The following is a 19,724-nucleotide window of genomic DNA, read 5'->3' on the forward strand; positions in this document are numbered from 1 at the left end:
AAACTTCCCTGCTTGCCAGTGGGACCTTCACACGTGTATGAGAAAGGGGAAGCCGCAAGAAAAAAGTTGTGTACATACTAGACATACACAATTCTGAACTGAGCCAGAACACTCCATGTTTAATGCAGATCACTACACTTGTTCTCAGCCCAAGACAGGATGAGACTATCAGTATTATCATGTTATCCAACAACCAGTGTGACTCTCTAAACATTCAATTTGCCAGGAAAATAAGTTTTTAGGTTTTGTCTACCAATACACACACATATCCATGCACAGTAGGAGAAGCAATCTTACAAAAAGGTCCATCTGCTACTCAGAAGAAATTAAAAAGGAAGTCAGCCTCAAATTAATCTTCATACAAGTTGAGAAAACATGAAGCAGCAGCACAAAACCTGTTATCTAGAATGCTTCACTTATTTCATCATGACTTTAGACTTGTTCCTATAAGTATCAATCATTTCAATCAATCAGCAGAATTCTCCAGGGCACATAAAACCAAATGTAGCCAAATGTAAGAATTATTTACTAAACCAAATACCGACAAAACTTAATGACCAGTCGGCTGATGTACTACCAACTTAAAACATTTGTTTGAACAGCTACATTAGTGTAGATATCAGAACAACATGCAATTGCTAGCAGTTATTTTTTTTTCACTATAGAAAATAGCAGCTGTCCTGGGTCAGACTACAGGTTCACCTGCCCAACAGGGCTTATACATGTAGGGAAGAGTGTGAGAATATGGCAAGAATATACTGACACTTCTGAGTTACTATCCCACACCCTTAAGACCCTAGCGTATTTCTTCTCTCATGAATGTGTCTGCCTGAACCAGAAAGTTTTACACCTACACCACCTTGCAGTAATGTGTCACAAGGGTTAATTATTCACTGCAAAAAAAAAAATTTGTTTTGTTTTAAACTTGCCAATTACTAGATCTATTCAATGCCACCTAATTCTTATGGAATAAGGGAAAATAAACCTCCACCGCCTATTTGTATTTTCCATGCTTCCATCTGGTCACCTTTTTTCAGGCAGAAGAATCCTATTCTGTGCTGCGTGGCTGGCACAGAAATACTTCCATATCTTTATCTTTGCTCACTCTTGTCACACACCTCTGAACATTTTCTGAAGTCTACTACATTCTTCTTTGAGCCTGGGAAATATCAGATGCTTTTCCTGAGTGTCAATAACTAGTCCACTGGTTTATGTGAAACTAGGCTATGGACAGTGCACAGATAACATTCCCTGCAGAAGCAAGGCTGGCCTGAGAGATTCCTCTCCACATTCAGTCTTACTCCTGCATCTTGCTACAACATACTGCCCCTTCAGCTATACAAGTGCAACTGTTTCTGGACTGTGCTGTACATATTGCCAGTGAACCCATCTGGACTAAAAAAAAACGGAGTAGAGGGGAAAGACTTGGAGGAATATCCTTCAGTTTTGTTTCTTCCTCGTTTAAACAACTTTTTAATTGATTTTTGCAGCACTACCTCAAAATCATAGCATCAGTGCAGCTCATCTCCCTTCTGATTTTTTTTGTCTCTTCATACAAAAAGAACTGTGAGGCACATGCTATGTCCTTGGGCACTAAGGGCCCACTCTGTCCTACCTACTACAATACTTGTATTTTCTAACCAGAACCATAATGCAATTCACCAAAAAGCAATTCACAGAAGAATAAAGAAGACAAGCAGCTGATCTCAAGACAAACGGACCAGGCTTGAGGCAATGCAGTCTTTAGTGGTAGCAGTAAATAAAGAAAGCAGCAAAAGCAGAGTGAGGGTTCTGAGCAGGGACAGCGGGCAGATTGCCTCCTGCGTCGCCTGGACATAGCAGAGGATTGACAAAGCTTTAACTAAAATATTGAATGTTTGGGTAGGATTCATCTTACCTAACTTCACATGCAGTGCCCAGGTAGTCACATAAGCCAGTCACTCCCTTTATACTCAACAGTGTGCATGCGTGTGCACACGTGCCCATACATATATAGCCAACATTCAGGGGAGCTATCAGCATAATTCATCTGTCTAGAGCAGGTACACAGTGAGATGACAGATCCTGCTTAAAAACACTCATGATTACACTAAGTAGATCTCCACTGACTGGCTCAGGAGCATAGGGTGATGAGTCCCATACAGACACCTGACCTGTCAGCATCAGTACAGTCACACAAATGCTATTCACTAGTCCCTAAAAATGAGGGGGTTATTTTCAGTATAACAAAATAACACCCACAGATCTACATCATTCAACCCCCCATGTATATTTGGCGTGCTTGTTGGTAATTTTTTTTAGAGATTACAGTTTAAGGCAACAGGAGGTAATGAAGCCAGACTACATATGCTACAACAGTTGGAACTTAAACAAACTGTTGACTTTTGATGTAACAGAAAAGAGCTATAAAAACTGAAAACACAAGGATGAAAAAATAAGAATTATACACATCAGACCTAAAATAGAGCCAAGTATCAACTGAACCAAGAAAAACCAGCAGTAATCCAAATACCAGGAAAAAGGTCAAATAGGAGTGAAAGAAATCAAACAACAGGCAATAGTGTAACAAATGGTGCAACAAGCTATCATTGCCAGAAGAGGAATTATTTTGCATAAACATGCATAGAGAGGAAGACTCCTCTTAAAAACAAGGATTTCTAACCAACAGTCCACACATTACAGTCCACATGTTACAGAAAACACTCCAGGATGATTTTATCTTGTTAGCAGCCTCCATCCACTCACCATTTTCAAGAGCTTCTCAGACACAAGCAAAGAGCAAACTCAGGGCAACCTCCCACATTTGGTCACCATCTTGCCCAGAGATACGCTGACCTGGCCCCCTCCCTGTTATCTGTCCCAAACACAGAACTGACACTGCAGTGCAGGCAGATGTGGTGCCAGGAGGAGGGAAGGACTGGACAGCTCCTTGGAAAGGAGGTAGTTACAAGTGGGCTCCATCCACCAGGAGAACTCATCCCCACGAGAGTCTTGTTGCCTACTTCTATTAAAAAAAACCAAACTTACGAAAGATGGTAGGAACAGACTGCATGAGTTGTTCTGGTGGTACCCATCTGCTTCCAAATGTTTTTACCTTCAGATGCAGTAGAGAGCATGGATTTACCATATGGAAACATGCACTTGCATGCTGTGCGTGAAACACAATAAATTCAGCGCTCTCAGGAAGCACAAGATCTACAGTACCTGTGCTGCAGTGCTCTGCTCGGGTGCAGGAAATCCATGCTTTAGGGGCTCACCAAATTCAATGCACATGCACAAAGGGCTCCCCCGACAACAAGGTTCTGAATGAGAAATGGCTCAAAAAACTCTTTAGCTTCTCATCTTCACTACCAGATTGGCGTGAGGCAAGGAGTACTGAAACTAAACTTTAAGCATAGTAAAGAACTAGCTAGCTCAGTCGCATAGATAAAACCTCACGATTACCCCAGTAACACCCACGTCACCCCATTTCACTCCCTGCTCTCAGAAAACAGCTATACATATATATATAGACATACATATATATATACACATCTATATATGTACATATAAATATAGATATACATACACACACAGATGCATTGCATCTCTGGGTCAGTCAGCGTAACATGTCCATACAAGAACATGTTACAAAAATGAGGCTCAAGCATATATATTTTTTTAAATCTGAAAATGCTTCTATTCTTACGAGAACTGAGTGAAAAATCAAGGTCTTCTACAAATGGCAGATGATGTAGAGTACAAATACATAGCCAATACAGAGATTTTCAAAAGCACACAACAGCTTTCAAAAGAATCTCACAGAAATTAACTCTCTGGTGACTGTTCTAAGAACTACCATGCAGCATAATTTGAAGAATATGCCGAATAGGCAACCCTACAGAAATAAGAAGCTTAAAGTCAAGCAAGAAGCAGAATAGATCCATAGTCTGAGTAAACAACTTAAAATCAATCACAGAGACTTGCAGATATATTGATCTTCACATCTCAAAGTCTGCTAAAAGATAAATAGGAACATTTTATAGTTTTGAAGAGAAACAGCAGCTCAGATTGCCAGTAAAAGCAAAAGTCTGATGCAATAAATGGAATAATGAAGCTAGTTATTGTATTACCTCCTGGGGGCTTTACAGCTATGAATCCGTTTCATATTCCTTCAGTGCAAGAACATTACTACGTTTAGGAGCATTACGTGCTGGAGGAACCAGAGGGACTAACTACAGATGATACCTTGCCAGCTCATGTAAATTAGCACAGTCCCACTAAATATTAATGAAAGTTGATTTCAAAAAAAGCTATTTCACAATTTAAATTAAGTAACAACCTGGCAGCAGCGCTAGTAACACAAAGTGACAACAAATGACACTATATATGAAGTGCACATTCAAGTGTAAGATCGGAGTCAACTGTAAATCAAGGCAAATCAAGTATATAAAGAACAATTAAATAATTTGCCATTTCACACAACTGTTTCTGGACATGCTTCATTTACAGTGACTATGACAGAAAATTACTCTAGAATGGGTGTGCAGTGTGTTTACTTTAAAGGTAGAAAAAAATCCTAAAATCAAAGCTTACATAACATCTTCTGGCAAAATCCTGAAGTTACTCAAATGAAATACAAAGCTTATTAAAACAAAAAAAAAAGAATGCACAGTGAAATTAAAGATTTCAATTATTTGTATAAAGAGCAGCCCAAAGAGAAGAACTAGAAAATATGCTTTAGCAAACAGTGAGAACTTAGAGTACACTGAAAATAAGACCACAGAGAAACAAAAGGAAGTAGCGAAAGACACAATATTCTCTGTAAAACTTTTTTTTTTTTAAGTGAATCTGTGCAGTTTTTTAAAAAAAGAATAAAACTCTTTTAAGGTCAAATTTTGTGAAGACTGAAGTAGTTACACAGACAGTTACTGGGGAGAAGGTAGTTCCTAGCATGTGAAAGTATGTGCAATTTAAGATTGTGCATTAGACTTGAAGACGACTGTGTGGTTGCATTCCAAATTGCAGGCAGTAAGTCTAATATACACTCACTGAATACATTAATATAAGGTTAATAAAACGGAACTGTGGTTGGAGAAGCTGCAGTTTATACTTTTTCCTCTAAAGATAGTAATTTTGAATCACAAAAAAGAGTTTTCACTTTTCTAACACCTAGCAAGCACCTTCTGAATAGACCAAATTATTTTTTTTTTTTTTTTTAAATCTTACTTCAATGTAACAGTATCTGTTTCTTGGTTTTCCATCATATTCAAAGATGGGAAAATCTACTTTATGCACTGTCTACTTCTATAACTTTTTTTTCCTGAAGTACAGAGAGGGAAGGAATACAATCCTAGAAGCATTTATTGCCAATAAAACTAAGGAATTCATACTCTCTGTACTGTGATATCTCTGTCTGGCATTTCATATAGATACATATTTCTATGCAGTAGAACATGCATTAAATATTATGTGGGGAAATCAGTGTAACACATTATATGGTACCATTGGGAGAAAAAACCCAGTACTGAAATAAAAATATTTAGTCCTCTTATGAGAGTATTAGAATGGCACAATTTAACTGGCATTGCACTTCTTGCATAAAGTGTACTGGAAAAATTCTTTCAAACGGATTAAAATCACAGGAACTACTGAGAACAAGCACTCTTGTCACAGCAGATCTCCACTGCTCAGAGCTGCGTTTCCTCACCTGACTCCTCAGAAATGACTGGTGGAATGGTCAATGGCCACATACCAAGGAGATCTGTTATGGTACAGAATTATCACAGAATCACAGGTTGGAAACGACCTCAGGGATCATCTAGTCCAACCTTTCTAGGAAGAGCGCAGTCTAGACAAGATGGCCCAGCACCCTGTCCAGACGACTCTTAAAGGTGTCCAATGTGGCCGAGTCAACCACTGCCCTGGGGAGATTATTCCAATGGTTGACTGTCCTCAATGTGAAAAATTTTCCTCTGGTGTCCAATCGGAATCTCCCCAAGAGCAACTTGTGTCCATTCCCCCTTCTCCTCTCCATGGGACTCCTTGTAAAAAGGGAGTCTCCATCTTCTTTGTAGCTGCCCCTTAAGTACATGGTGATGAGATCCCCTCTGAGCCTCCTTTTCTCAAGGGTGAACAAACCCAGCTCTCCCAGCCTATCCTCATATGGCAGGCTTCCCAGTCCTTTGATCATCTTGGTGGCCCTTCTCTGGACCCCTTCCAGCCTGTCCACATCCTTTTTGTATAGCAGGGACCAGAACTGTACACAGTACTCCAGGTGTGGCTGACAAGCGCTGAGTAGAGCAGGATAATGAATTTTGCAGGTGCTGATCTCTCAACTGACATGTGACACAATTTCCAAGGGGCTGTGTCTGTTTAAGCTGGGCCAATCATGGGCGTGAATACAAAGGATCCCAACTACTCATACACGTTGAACATGAGAACAAATTTAAAAAAAAATCCTTAGTGGAATAGCTGATTTCTGCGCTCCTCTAAGAGAGGCCCAATTTGTTGAAAAACACGATGAAGTTCCTTTCCTAGCACAATTTGGAAAGAGTTCACAGATCACCCCAGGTACTTCAAGTGCAAAAGACTTCTCAGGTTTTAAGTATAGTGGGTATTTTCAAGCACGCATGTTTTCACACACTGCACTATTGGCACAGGTGTTCACATTAACAACAAAATCATCACCCTACATCTTATTACATTGCAAGGGAAAAGAGGTCTTGTGTGATGACTGCAGAAAAATTCATTTGGTATTAAGGGAAACCCTTCTAATTAATTAATGCTTCATCTGGTGGCTAAATTTTTCCTAGTATAACAAGCATTAAAAGATGTACCTAGTTTTGATTTAATTTTCTTTTAATTCCGTAGCATACAACAAAAAGCAAAGCAAGATTAGGCTGCAGAAGAAATCCACCTAGCAATTAGAAAACTAAATACCAGTTTAAATGACAATAATAGTTGTAGTTACTTTACCCTGTAAACTTTAAAAAAGGCATCCTTAATCTCCTAAGGAGTTTCTGAGACAGTCTGGGGAAACCCAAAGTTATTACCCAGCCTGCAAGTCAGAGAATTCAGCGTTGTTACAATACAACAAAGGACAATTACACTAAAACACTTTTCCCAAATACATGGATAATACTTAATATCATCTGCCTAATATTGTTAATCTTCAAAGACCTTCACTGCTAGAAACAGGTGAGGCAGACACAGAGACACTATGCAGCAAGGGGAACGTCTAGTAGGGAGAAGACACAAACTCAGAGAAAAGAAAGCCATTAAAGGCTCTGAAAACACAGACGCCACATTCACCCTGAGCTGCAAACAGTCAGTAGCAGGGAAAATTCCCAAAATAAGTTTTTGCTTTCTTATTCTCTTTCTTAACTACCATTGTCAGAGACAAGACATTGAACTTTTGGTATGACTCAATTACAGCTGCTCTGATGTTTTTAAGCTCAAGTATGTAAGTAAAAGCGTGTAGGTAAAATACAATTCCTCCTAAATAAGGTAGATATGGTGATGGTTATGCAGTTATTCTAATCAAGAGTCAGTCTGAGCTACTGCCAGCGATAAGCTGAATCAGGGAGCTGATCCTGCTGAAAAAAATCCACCAAAGTGTCAGGTTCTAATTAAATCTATTTCTTGGTGTGACTACAAAACACACAAGGAAGGTGTGGAAAACATCAGCTGTAGCTGTGGGAGAAGGTGGGCCCAATCTGTTCAACAGCCGCCTCAGTTTATGTAAGATTAAATTAGGCATGTAACAACTCTTTCTAACCAGAACCACTGGAAGGACTAAGGAACATTGGGATTATCTATATTGCATAATGATTATGTGACTAAAATAACTGTGAGATAACATTCCAGGGAGTTGAGAGAAGTAAGCAAAGCGAAGCTATATCCATGCAGAATGTGTCAGGCACTACTTGATAAAGCTGTGCAGTCACTGGGGCTGGTTCTATCAACTTCCTCCCCTGGGAGAAGCCACCCCAAGGAGCAGACTCACTCTTGAAGGTGGGGAGGGTGCACCAGATGCCGCCTCCAAAGCCAGTGCCACCTCCTCCTCCGCATTCACCAGCTCGGCTTCCTGCTGCTACCGCCAGGGTATCTGCAACCGCAGTGACAGGGGAGCAGCTACTGCAGCAAGATCTGAGGGGGAACAATGATGTTCAAAACTCTGGCTCTAAGTCTACAGTTGCTAAGGCTTGCCCACCCTAACTTCTATTTAACCCCATGCACCAGTACAGGTTGGGGGCTGAAGTACTCAACAGAGCCGCTTTCCAGAAGGAACTGGGAATGCTCGTAGACAGCCATCCAACCATGAGCCAGTAATGTGCCCTTGTGGCCAAGAAGGCCAACAGTATTCTGGGCTGCATTAAAAAGAGTGTGGCCAGCAGGTCAAAGGAGGTTATCCTCCCCCTCTACGCTGCCCTAGTAAGACCACATCTGGAGTACTGTGTGTCCAGTTTTGGGCCCCCCAGTTTAAGAAGGACAGGGAACTGCTTGAGCAAGTCCAGCAGAGAGCTACCAAGATGATCAGGGGACTGGAACATCTCCCTGATGAGGAAAGGCTGAGAGACTTGCTTGGGTTTGTTCAACGTGGACAAGGGAAGACTGAGGGGGGATCTCATCAATACTTATAAATATCTAAAGGGTGTGTGTCAGGATGGTGGGACCGGACAAGGTCCTGCCCAAGGACAGGACAAGGGGCAATGGGCACAAGTTGCAACACAGGAAGTTCCTGCTGAACATGAGAAAAAACTTCTTTCCTGTGAGGGTGACAGAGCAGTGGAACAGGCTGCCCAGGGCGGTTGTGGAGTCTTCTTCCCTGGAGACATTCAAAACCCACCTGGGTGTGTTCCTGTGCCCCCTGCTCTAGGTGTGCCTGCTTAAGCAGGGGGGTTGGACAAGATGATCTCTAGAGGTCCCTTCCAACCCCCACCATTCTGTGATTCTGTGAAACTAGTATTGCTATTACTACAGAAAAATGAGTGTTGTAAAACAAGCTGTTTGCCTAATACAAGAATGGGTGCAATTCCACGGTATGAGCTATGCAGGGAGGTAGTATACAGACCATAATGGTCTATTTCTGTCCTAAATGTTATGAAAATACAGGAATTACTGAAATTGTATAGGATATGCCACACTACCAAGATGCATAAAGACATATCAGGTCTTTGGTAAAACTGACTATCTTGCATTTCTTGTACAGATCATCTCATCTCAAAGTGATAGAAGAAGATACTAGAGAGACTAGGAATTCCAATGAGAAAGTAATTTCAGATACAGATGTTTATGACTAAATGTCATCCAAACCTGATACATTATGATAAAACGAACTGGCAACCCTACCAGTAAGATGCTAAGAACAAAAAGGAGCACTGCTGAAAGTGGTCAATGTTTCCTTTACCTCCTTGATACTACTTCCAACAGCTCAAACATGTAATTACAAGGGACACACCCCCTTTATTTTTGCGTGTACTGATTTTTAACCTCAGTCTGCAACGCAAAGGTGAATAAACACTGAAAATCAGTATACTGAAGATAATACTGAAAGTATTAACATTTCGGAAATATTTTAAATAAATATTAATGAAAGCTTTTTAATCCTTTCAAAATAGGCAACTGAAGGGAAGAAAAAAAAAAGGTCTCATGATGTTCCTGCTCTGATATACAAACTTTCTAGCCAGTGTAGTACTGTGAACAGGAGTCACAGCTTGCCAACATGATCCCAGTAGGTGCAAAGATGACAAAAATCTGAGGAACCAAAACATAAGAAACAAAAGAAAACTTCCTGTGACAGGGTAAGGAGTGCTACAAATACAGCTTTACTCAAAAAATGGAAGGAACCTCAAAGACCCAAATCTGCATGTGCCAAGGTGTGCAGACAAGAACAGTGACGAGTCACATACGTTCTTGATTTCTGGAGAGACAAAGAACTGGTGGCACAATGAAAAAATCCATTTCAACATACTAGAAAGTTCTCTTTGGATACATATCTTAAAATGCTTGTTGGTGTATAATGGAGCCATGTTTACTATGAACCATGTCTAACTGACACCAAGATTACTTTCATTAGCTGAGCATAAGCAAAGGGGTCAAATACTTTTATCAAAAATCAGCATCTAATCTGTAGTGAGCTGCTAACTTCAGTTAAGGGTAACTGGTAATGCACATATTATTACAGAGCAATCGAGGCAAAGATCTGTTCATGTTTTGGTATTGAACACCTGTTTGCCTTACTGATAATCCTCTCTGATGTTCTGGGGGAGGTACAAAACCCCTCTGCACACAAGAAAGCTGAATGTTTCTCTGCTTGGCTTGACTAGCACAGAGGGACAAGCTTCATTACAGCTAATTGGTCATAATTTACATATGAGAAATTTTCAGACTGAGGACTAAACAAAACATCAGATCAACACACGCTCTTTACTTCACTGCCAGCTTAATGCCAGGGTCAGAGCCCAACGCAGAAGCGCCTATGAAGATTTAAGCTACAAGCCAGCCCCTGTACTGGGGGCTCAGCTGGGGGCGTGGAAGTTCACCCACACCCTTCATTCCCATCTGTGTAAACTCAGGCAGTTTAGCACATGAGAAATGGTGATATAGTATGTTCTGCCTACAGAGGTTTAGAGTGGGGAAATATAGTGGATATAGCTGTATCCATAAAAATATTCAAGAAAAAAAAAAAAGAGGAATTACAAAAAGCAGAAGAGTATCGTGTTTGCCTAAGAAAAAAAACCATAGAGCCTAAAAAAGCTCTACGAACAGTCTCAATGGACTAACAAAATGTACCTGCAGAAAACACGAACAGCCATATCACACTTCTTACAGAGAGCTGCTGACAGAAAAAATTCTGAAGCAACTAACTGTACAAAAGGTTACTGAGCAAATCAAAAAACAGTGACAACAATCCTATACCAAGTTAACGTGGGTGTCAAATTGATTAACAGAGTTCAAATGAGACTTAACACTGACACAACTAGTGCCTCATCAGAGAGGCAAAGATTCATATGCAAAGACCAGCTCTGAATCTATGTGTACTTGAAATACACAATATTAACCTAACTTTGTTTCCCAGGAAGAATCAAACAGCAATAAGCCTGAAGAGAAGTCGTAAATCAATCCTGCTATGAGAACCAAAATAGAGGACAAACTTAGAAGAAGTGAGTGCATATACAAATACCTAAGTTCTCAAAACAATTCATTTGTATTTGAATTCCAAAGGTTTCTTAATACAAACACATAGACAATTTCATTTGCAGAAGACTTCTGATGGCATCACTTTTGAAATAGATTAAATGTATCAGTCAATTCCACACACAGTCATCAAACATCAAAGCAATCACCCATTCATTTTCATTCGGCTCCTGCAAGTATCAATAACTCTAAGACAAACATACTACATAAAGCATATTGTATGTTCTGTACCACAGTAAAAACCAGAAATAGACTACAGACTTTTCCTCAAATCCTGCCAAAAACTAAATTTGAGAAAGTGTTGAAAACCAAGCAAAGTTGGAAGCCCTGACTTAAGACATGGAGGGAGAAGAGGCCAAAGAATCTGTAGCTTTGTTAGGAGTAAATTTGTTCTGTCTTCACCTACTAGAAAAGAAGGGTCAATCCTGAATAGCTGTAAATACAGCAACTATGAAGAACAAAACCTCTCGTTTTCTTCCTGTATATTACTTCTTTAAAATTACATCTCAGACCTTCCATATTTGAGACTGAGAGAAACTTTTCAACAGCTTTCACTCATTTGGAAGACTAGATTTCTTTGGGAGTTAGACTTATCCTTTAGCTACACTAAAAGTAATACTGAAAATGGGACTTGGCCCCTAATTTTCCTAATTTGTAATTTTCTCATGTTAGTTAGCACCACAAAGTCAAAACAAACTAACTGATATTGCATGAGTCCTGTTTTGTTGAAATGCCAAGTAACAGAGGTTTGCTTAAACAATCCTTCCGTTGGATCCGGGCTTTGCACTGCACTGGATGAACAGTGTTTTGGGCCCATTGTTTCTCCTTTGAGTGCCAAAACCAATAGCTGAAGCACAGTACCTTACTAAAATATACAAGTACTGTCAAAACCAATCACCTATAGGAGGTCTTGAGGTGGGACTCATCTAGCCCAAGAAATCCCATAAGACCTCTGAAACTGATCAAAACATAAAGGAGTAAGAAAAACTTCCAGGGGCAATTCACTGCAACTCTCAGATATTTATTTTACAATGAAAAATTTGCCTTCAGGATGCATCCATCTTTGTCCCTCAGACACAGAGGAAGTTTAGGCTACTAGTTTGCCCTTCACCTGCTGCTCTGGTGGGGACAGCAAGAAGAATGCAAGCTGCAGTGCAAAGTACTCAGTGCTTGTGTCTGCAGGTATTTTTGAAAGAAACAAAAAAAAAAGCCTTGGATCCATCATTTTTCACTCATATACTTTTTCCACATATAAAACTTATTACAGGATATTCTTTAATGAACTGCTTAATATCAACATGTATTTTCAATTTGGAACTAATGAACAAAATAATGGAGAACTTTAAATACGTGACTTGCTGATGTCTCATCTTTCAGAAGTATGACAGTCCTCAATTCAATCAAAGCACATTCTGTCCCTTACTTTATCATACACAGTCTACTGGACCAGAGGTTATGAAAAAATAAAATTGTTTACAAAAGCATAGCTTAGACTGACCTTCTACAGTCAGGATATACTGAATTGTGAAGGGGTAACACAATTAGTTATTTTACCTGCATAGCACTCTTGCCCAGCTTAACCACCTCAAACAAAGTGACAGGGTCCCCTTCTCCATTCTGCTGAGGGTGGCCGTTAGCTCTTCCACGACTTGCTCCTCTAGCTCCAGATTCAGAACGACCCTTGTCTGCTGGAGACTTCCGAGGTTTCTTAGTGGCAGACTGGGCAAAGAAAACCAGCAGAATGAAAAATTTATTATAGCTATATCTGAAATCACTCAGTGTATCTTTACAAATTATACCTAAATAGTACACACACATTTATACACTCACACATGTATGTACACACAAGTACCACAGAATAAGCCAGGCTGGAAAGGATGTCAGGAGGTCTCCAGCCTGGCCTCCTGCTCAAATCAGGTTCAGCTATGAAATTCAGCCAGGTTGCTTAGGGCTTTTTCCATATATTTTCATTTATCAGGAGTTGTTGTGGAACAACTTAAAGGCCCCTAACATGTCAAGGCAAGTAGTGGTGAATTTCCAATGTTGGAGTACCAGTTCATGTCAATACCCATATTAGTCCTACTCAACACAAACATACAGTCCACAACATGACTAAAACTAGATATACATGGTAGCAAATTAAAGACAGGACAGCAAAAGTGTTTTAAGTTGGCACTCAAAATAAACTTTTAGAATAACTAATGATCTTTGGAATACAATAAGTTATTAACATTAACTTTCTATATTTTTGGTTTTTATACAACTTTCGTAAGAAACTCTGTACATTAAGAGTCAGCTCTTCAACTCAACTCAAGCCACTGAATTTATACAGTCAGATTTAGCAGATCATCATAACAGCCTCTTGCTTTAAAAGTTTATGAGTTAAAATATCTTCCCTGTGAATCTAAATTATTTAATGCAAATTTTCTCTAGATTCTTCAAGCTTATAGTCAGGTGGTATAGATCCCATGGGTACGAAATCACCTAGTGAACAGTTTGCTCTGAATTTAAGTCACCTTATGTTAAAAAAAAGAAGTTTCTGGAGAAAATAACGTGAGATTCCTGCTATGACCTTACTTCCACATTCTACTATTTTTCCCTACTGTGAGGCAGGCAAAAGCAAAGGCTGCCATTTTCCACAGAACAATGAAGCTATTTGAGGAATTACGTTAAAGAAAACAACATGCAAGCAACTCAAAGACTACATTTAGGACAATATCCTCATGGTACCATTTAGTACCATTTACTTGAGTATACTGTTAGCCAGTTTCTATTAACACTTTCAGTAAAGAACAAGAAGTAAAAATTTTTGGTTGCACCTTCCAACTGCAGACACATTAAGATTTTTCCTGCAGAGGAAAGGGATCTAATTTCTGGAAAAGAGCTGGTAGAATACAAACCTGCAGTCTATCTTTCCCCTTACTTTATGAGAGATCACTGCTGGTGGGGCCACAGAGCTAAAGAAAAGGGCAAGGTAGAGTGTAACTGCCTCTTGCAAATAATCAGTTAAGGACTTGCATACAAATGCAAGCTGGAAAGCTTAAAAAACCAGTACAATATCTTCGACAAGTTTTTGGATAACATCTGCACTTATGATCAAAAGAACATGTGTTTGCCCTCGATTAATTTTTAAACACGTGCAAAGCTGCCTTTATCAGCAAGAAAGCTATCAATACATGAAATGTTTGAGCTCTACTGAGCTCTAAAGAGACACATGATTACTATTTAACAAAATGGCGAAGAATTAGAAAAAAATTACTCTTTTGAGATATATAATCCACGTGTTTATTCAGTCTGGGTGACAGTAAACCATATGAACTAGCTACAAGTACTGCTAAATGAAAGCTGGAATGCAAGTTGATGCCCTCCACAGAAGCTAATGCAAAGCCACCTCTATACTCCATTCTTCTCAACATGTGAGTCAAAGGAAGACATTAAATACTGCAAGGATGGAGGGAAAGCAAGTAGGAGATGGATGTGAAATGCACACATCCAAAGATACCTTGTAACTGGAAAGCATTGAGAAAAGCCACCTATGCTGGCATGAATGCTATGGACCAGTACACACACACTCAAAATGAGTAATCACAAAACACATAAATGCTCAGTTTAAACTCCACTTTTGTCAGGCATCCTGGGGAAAATGGGGTGCTTTGGCCAAGACTCATAGTTTGAATTAGAAGGGTGAGAACACCAGTGAGCTCTCAGAAGAGGTACAGAAATAACCAACAGATGTATTTTAGACAGAATTACTGCACAAAGCCTGATTCTTCAAACCCAAGTAAACATCTCAATATCCTGGACCTGAATTAACATCAGATATAGTACTGAGTCTACTTGAATAAAGTTTCTCTCTGGTATAGATTTTCTTTTGACAATGAGAACATCTCTCACAGTGGAGAAACCAAGTCTTTCATTTAACAAAAGCCATTCTCATCCAACTTGGGGTACCTAAATCCAGATGCAGGGTCTGTAGTGAATATTGCCTCAAGAGACAAATTAAGGAGACAAATAATTCTCTGCTGAGAAACTGAAGAAAATCCAAAACTAGAACCTTCAGAGTCAGGCAGGGATTAACATTATCTCCATATGGAGAGGCACTAGAGGACAGGTGTCCACCAGACTTCCACTCCAGAGCTCTTCCAACCAGTAGGCATTTGACAGGAAGCCCAAGCTCAATCCCACTCTGAGTGCAAATATGAAAGCAAGTCATACATACGTCCTCCAGCCTCCAAAAACTGCCTGGTACTCTAATTATAAAGTTTTGCAAGCACAAGGCACAGAAGTGAGAAACTGGCATTATCTTATTGATTAACATACAGTATTATAATGCTGTTGTCAGACATTACTTGCATGTAGTGTCCCTGAATTTACAGCAAGAAACTTTGCAGGCCGTCTTGGCAGATCTAAGCTTCATACAGCTTCCTGCCTCCAAGTACAAAGTTGAATAGGCAACCCTATTTCAAGAGAAAAAATTTCACAAGAAGAAAACTTTTCACAGTGAAAACAACCAGCCACTGGAATAACCTCCCCAGGGAAGTGGTGGATTCCCCAACATTAGACACTTTTAAGATTCAGCTGGACCGGGTGTGCTGGGCCATCTTGTTTAGACCGTGCCTTTGCCAAGAAAGGTTGGACCAGATGATGGTAGCGATCCCTTCCTACCTGGTATTCTACCATTCTATGCCACGATGCAGACATCCAACACCACTGAAGCAACTGAAGGAAAACCATGGACTGGTACATCCATAGAAACACAAAGAGAACTTGCTCATGATACAGAATATCTGTGGAATATCTGCAGAGGCAGGGTGCTCTTGGAAGTGGAGTTGCGAAGTCAAGCCACAAACCTAAAAATTATGTTTGGCATTGAGAATGCCAAACAGAGATAGCCCTGCACCCCAAAAGAGAGCTACCTGCATTCACAGGAAAGGGTGGTCCTTCAGCTCAACACAAAAAAAAACCCATCCTCTAATGCCATGAAGGTCTTCAACATAGAAATAGTCCTGTCCAAGGATGAGTGTGGCTCCAGTAAATCTACCAGACTACCACTGACAGCTGTACAATGTGATGTTGCATAAGATTGGAGTTAATTTGTAGCAAGTCTACTCTTGTGAGGATTCACCAAATGGTCATCAAGATACATCAAAAATAGAATCTCTGCTTCCTAACAGGAACAACAATTGTGGTTATTGCTTGCCCCTTTACACCCTTTCAGCCAGAAGTTTCCTGCCTCTACCTAAAGCCCCCTTAAACTGACAGTCATGCACAGGTTTGGTTTTTTTCCTTTTTAAGTGTCAGTCTGTCAGAATCCTGAGGTGGGTAAGAGCTGATTGTTTTCCAGCCTCAAAACTGTTTTTTCTCCTGTTTAGGAGAGGGATCTAGGAGATCACAAAAAAGTCACAAAAAAGGCAAGCTGGTTAGCAATATTGTATCTAAATGTATTCATAAATCCTTGTAACGATTTCCATAATCCAGTCATCTGCTGCAATGGCAGAGCAGACACTGAGGTAGGGCTACCAGAGGGAGGGATAAAAGAAGCATGACAAGGTAAGAAAGATTGAGGCTTTTTAAATCACACACCAGCAAAGGTGCTGCTTGGAGCTGTGAGCCTGTAGCAGTTAGACCTCTACTTTCACTCTGAGACCCAGGTCAGACAGTTGGACTGGTGGAGGTGTTAAAATGGACTGAGTTGCCAAATGAAAACAGAAGTTACTAATGATTTTTCAGATGTGCACTAGATTCAGCTGACAACTAAAGCTGAGCATTTATACACACCAGCATTAGGAAATTCCTAAGTTCCAGAATGTGCCTCAGAAGCAACTCTAACATGGCCATATCAAAGACCACATAGTTTACCTGTTACTTTATAGCTTAAACTAAGCCAAACAGAAAACAAAATCCTTACCCTGACCGTAATTAAACTAAAATTATGACCCTTCAGAATGTTGTAATAAATTAGCTAAATAATACTTTTACTTTCATGTCTTCAAAATTATTGTGAAGAAAAAAGTGACCCACTTTTGTAAGATCAAGTAATACAGTGTAAGTTAATTCACACACTGCCAAAAAAGAAAAGTGAAAGTGGCTTGACATTTTCCATTAATATTCCCCAAGTTGATCTGATGCACTTCATGAAGAAATAGAGACAGTAAAAGTGTTACAGGTCAATAACTCCACCTAACCCACCACCTGAAATGATGGTCTCTATGTGCATTCATACCATAACCAATACCCCTTTCTCAAGATAGGTGGAAGATGCTTTTTAACCTTCCACTTGAGTAAGACTGAAGAACTTGCCTCTCAAAGGCATCATCATCTTGAGAGGCCTCTGCATTAGAGGCTCATGTTAAGTGGAACAGTGGTACTGTCTGAGCTCTATTAATTAATCCTGATTTTAAAAAAAGGAGTTACCATACATTTCGTAACATCATCATGGTTATCTAGGGAGAAGCTCATGGATTCAAATGGTCAGTCCTTTGGACTTTTTTTGTCACAGAAACAAACAAGGTACTCCCTGTGAAAAGCCTCATCTTGCAAATAAAGACAGATGCAGGCCCCCCCAACATCCAGTGCATACAGAGTAGCTTCAGCTGTAGCACGTGCAGTCTAGAACAACAGGAAAAAAAAACAACCCAGAGGCAGTGTTGGGGCGTGGGAGGCAGTTGCTTTTTTCATCCTTATTTTAAAACCCAGCAAGCGTTCTAAAAGTGATTTTAAAGAATCAGAAGAGTCTGCTATAAATGCTTGAATCACTTCTATTCTTCTAGCTCAGGCAATTGCTACCAAAAAAAGACTACTTCCACAGAAATACAAAGAATAGATTAGATTGCCAAAAAAAACAGGGACCATCCCCTCAAAAGCTTAAAAGGAAGACTTTTAATGTCATCAGGATTTCTCCACCAGGAAGCAACATGTGGTGGGATAGAGAAGTCTTCACATACTGCTATACATGCACTGCATTTCCACAGAACTACAGGTAGACTTGTTCACTTCAGTTTTAAGGGACAGACCTAAAATATCAGGCAAGCATGCTGAAACAGGACACTGATGTAAGTCACACCAAACCACAAAGCTCGACCACTATGAAAACAAATTCTTCCAAGAGGATTCCTTCCTACTACTAATCAGGATATGTAAGATTTGGAACTAGAATGAAAACCCAATCCCTGCAGTGTCTATGCAGTATCCATGCTACAAGACTAAATAAGGCTAAGAGTTTGCTGCAAAGTTAAAATTTTACATAGGAATGCAAAAATATGGTTTTGTGGTCTGCCTCCTCCACACCAAACAATACAATAGGACCTGAAAGCAAAACCCTGAAGTCTGTGCTGGGGATGAAAGGATCAGTAAGTGTCTTGTTCCATCTTGCCTTAATAGAAGAATCTCATGAGAGGAGTTGGAGAGAGGTATGCCACAGCAGGGAACTCAGAACTGCCACCTCTGGAACAGAAAGACTGGTGCTTCTTCTTGTCCTCTGAGTCATAGAGGCTAACCTGTCTACTCCTACTTCAAAGCTGAAATATTGCCAAGCATCTCTCTCACTCCCTCAACCTCTAACAGGTAAGGTTTAAGCCAAGCTATTCTGAGCTCCTAGGAAGGTAAGGCTAAGTAGCCTAGGTAGTAAGTAAAATAAAGCATGCCAACAACACTGAATAGAGAGTGGTGATCCAAGAGAGGAGACAAAAAAGGATAGATAAATAACGGATCTGAGCTTGAGCTCACAAATGTGAAAGCTGCATTGCATCATAAGCCCTTCGGCTTTCAAATCCCCTACTTAGAACAGGACAGCACACCCATACCCATGTGTTTTAATAATGCAGCAGACAGAAAAGGCATTTTTGGACAATGTTACTCAGCAACTTCAACCAGAGGACTGTTATAGGTCACTCTTTAAATACACCTTGCACAATTCATGAAATATATATCTAGATGGTACGCTTGCATATAGTATTGCATAAATACATGCACCACAATATCCCACTTACTGGCCAGATTCACCTCTTAGCCAGTTGTTCCACAGGCATATGGTCTACAAGATTCAGTGTTTAAAAGTGGACATGGGCAAGGAGGAGGCCAGCCCCGGCCACTGTCAACACTAGAACAGGACATGGTGCAACTCCTGCTAAATTCACAGCAAGGGTCAATTAATTCAGGACAATTGGGTTATATTCTGTGTTATTTTGAAGGACCAACGCGCTTAATCTCTTGGCAAGTTGACTGTCTAGCCTACTCAGTCAAGCACTCATTAGAACAGTCTCTTAATAGAAGTGGAGGGGCAAGTTGGTAAGCAGTGTTTTCAGGAAAGGAAGGTTCCCCAAAATATTGAACTTCTCTATGAACTGAAGAGGTATTTGCTCCAAATGGCAAATTTTCAAAAGAGGACCATCTCCTTAAAAAAGTCTCAAATCTGCAAAGAGGAATGCCTTTCTCTGGAAAAAAGTCTGGAAAATCCTCTAGTAGTAGTCTGTCTTTCTGATAAAAGGTCAAGGCCATTCTGTAACACTAGAGCACAAACCTCTTTAAAACAAATACATATATGT

General features: G+C 39.9%; 1 protein-coding gene across 3 annotated transcripts in view; it reads right to left on the reverse strand.

Annotated features, from left to right (window-relative positions):
- STAG1 (STAG1 cohesin complex component) overlaps nucleotides 1-19,724 on the reverse strand; it is a 205,751-nt gene that overhangs the window by 132,285 nt on the left and 53,742 nt on the right. For 2 of the 3 annotated variants that reach the window (XM_064457180.1, XM_064457179.1), the window contains exon 4: nucleotides 12,736-12,900. The exons of the other annotated variant lie outside the window; for it this stretch is intronic. In XM_064457180.1, the coding sequence (XP_064313250.1) occupies nucleotides 12,736-12,900 (165 nt within the window). The remainder of the gene's footprint in view (nucleotides 1-12,735; nucleotides 12,901-19,724) is intronic. 3 annotated transcript variants of the gene reach the window in all.

This window comes from Phalacrocorax carbo, chromosome 7 (assembly GCF_963921805.1).
Source record: "Phalacrocorax carbo chromosome 7, bPhaCar2.1, whole genome shotgun sequence".
NCBI lineage: Eukaryota > Metazoa > Chordata > Aves > Suliformes > Phalacrocoracidae > Phalacrocorax > Phalacrocorax carbo.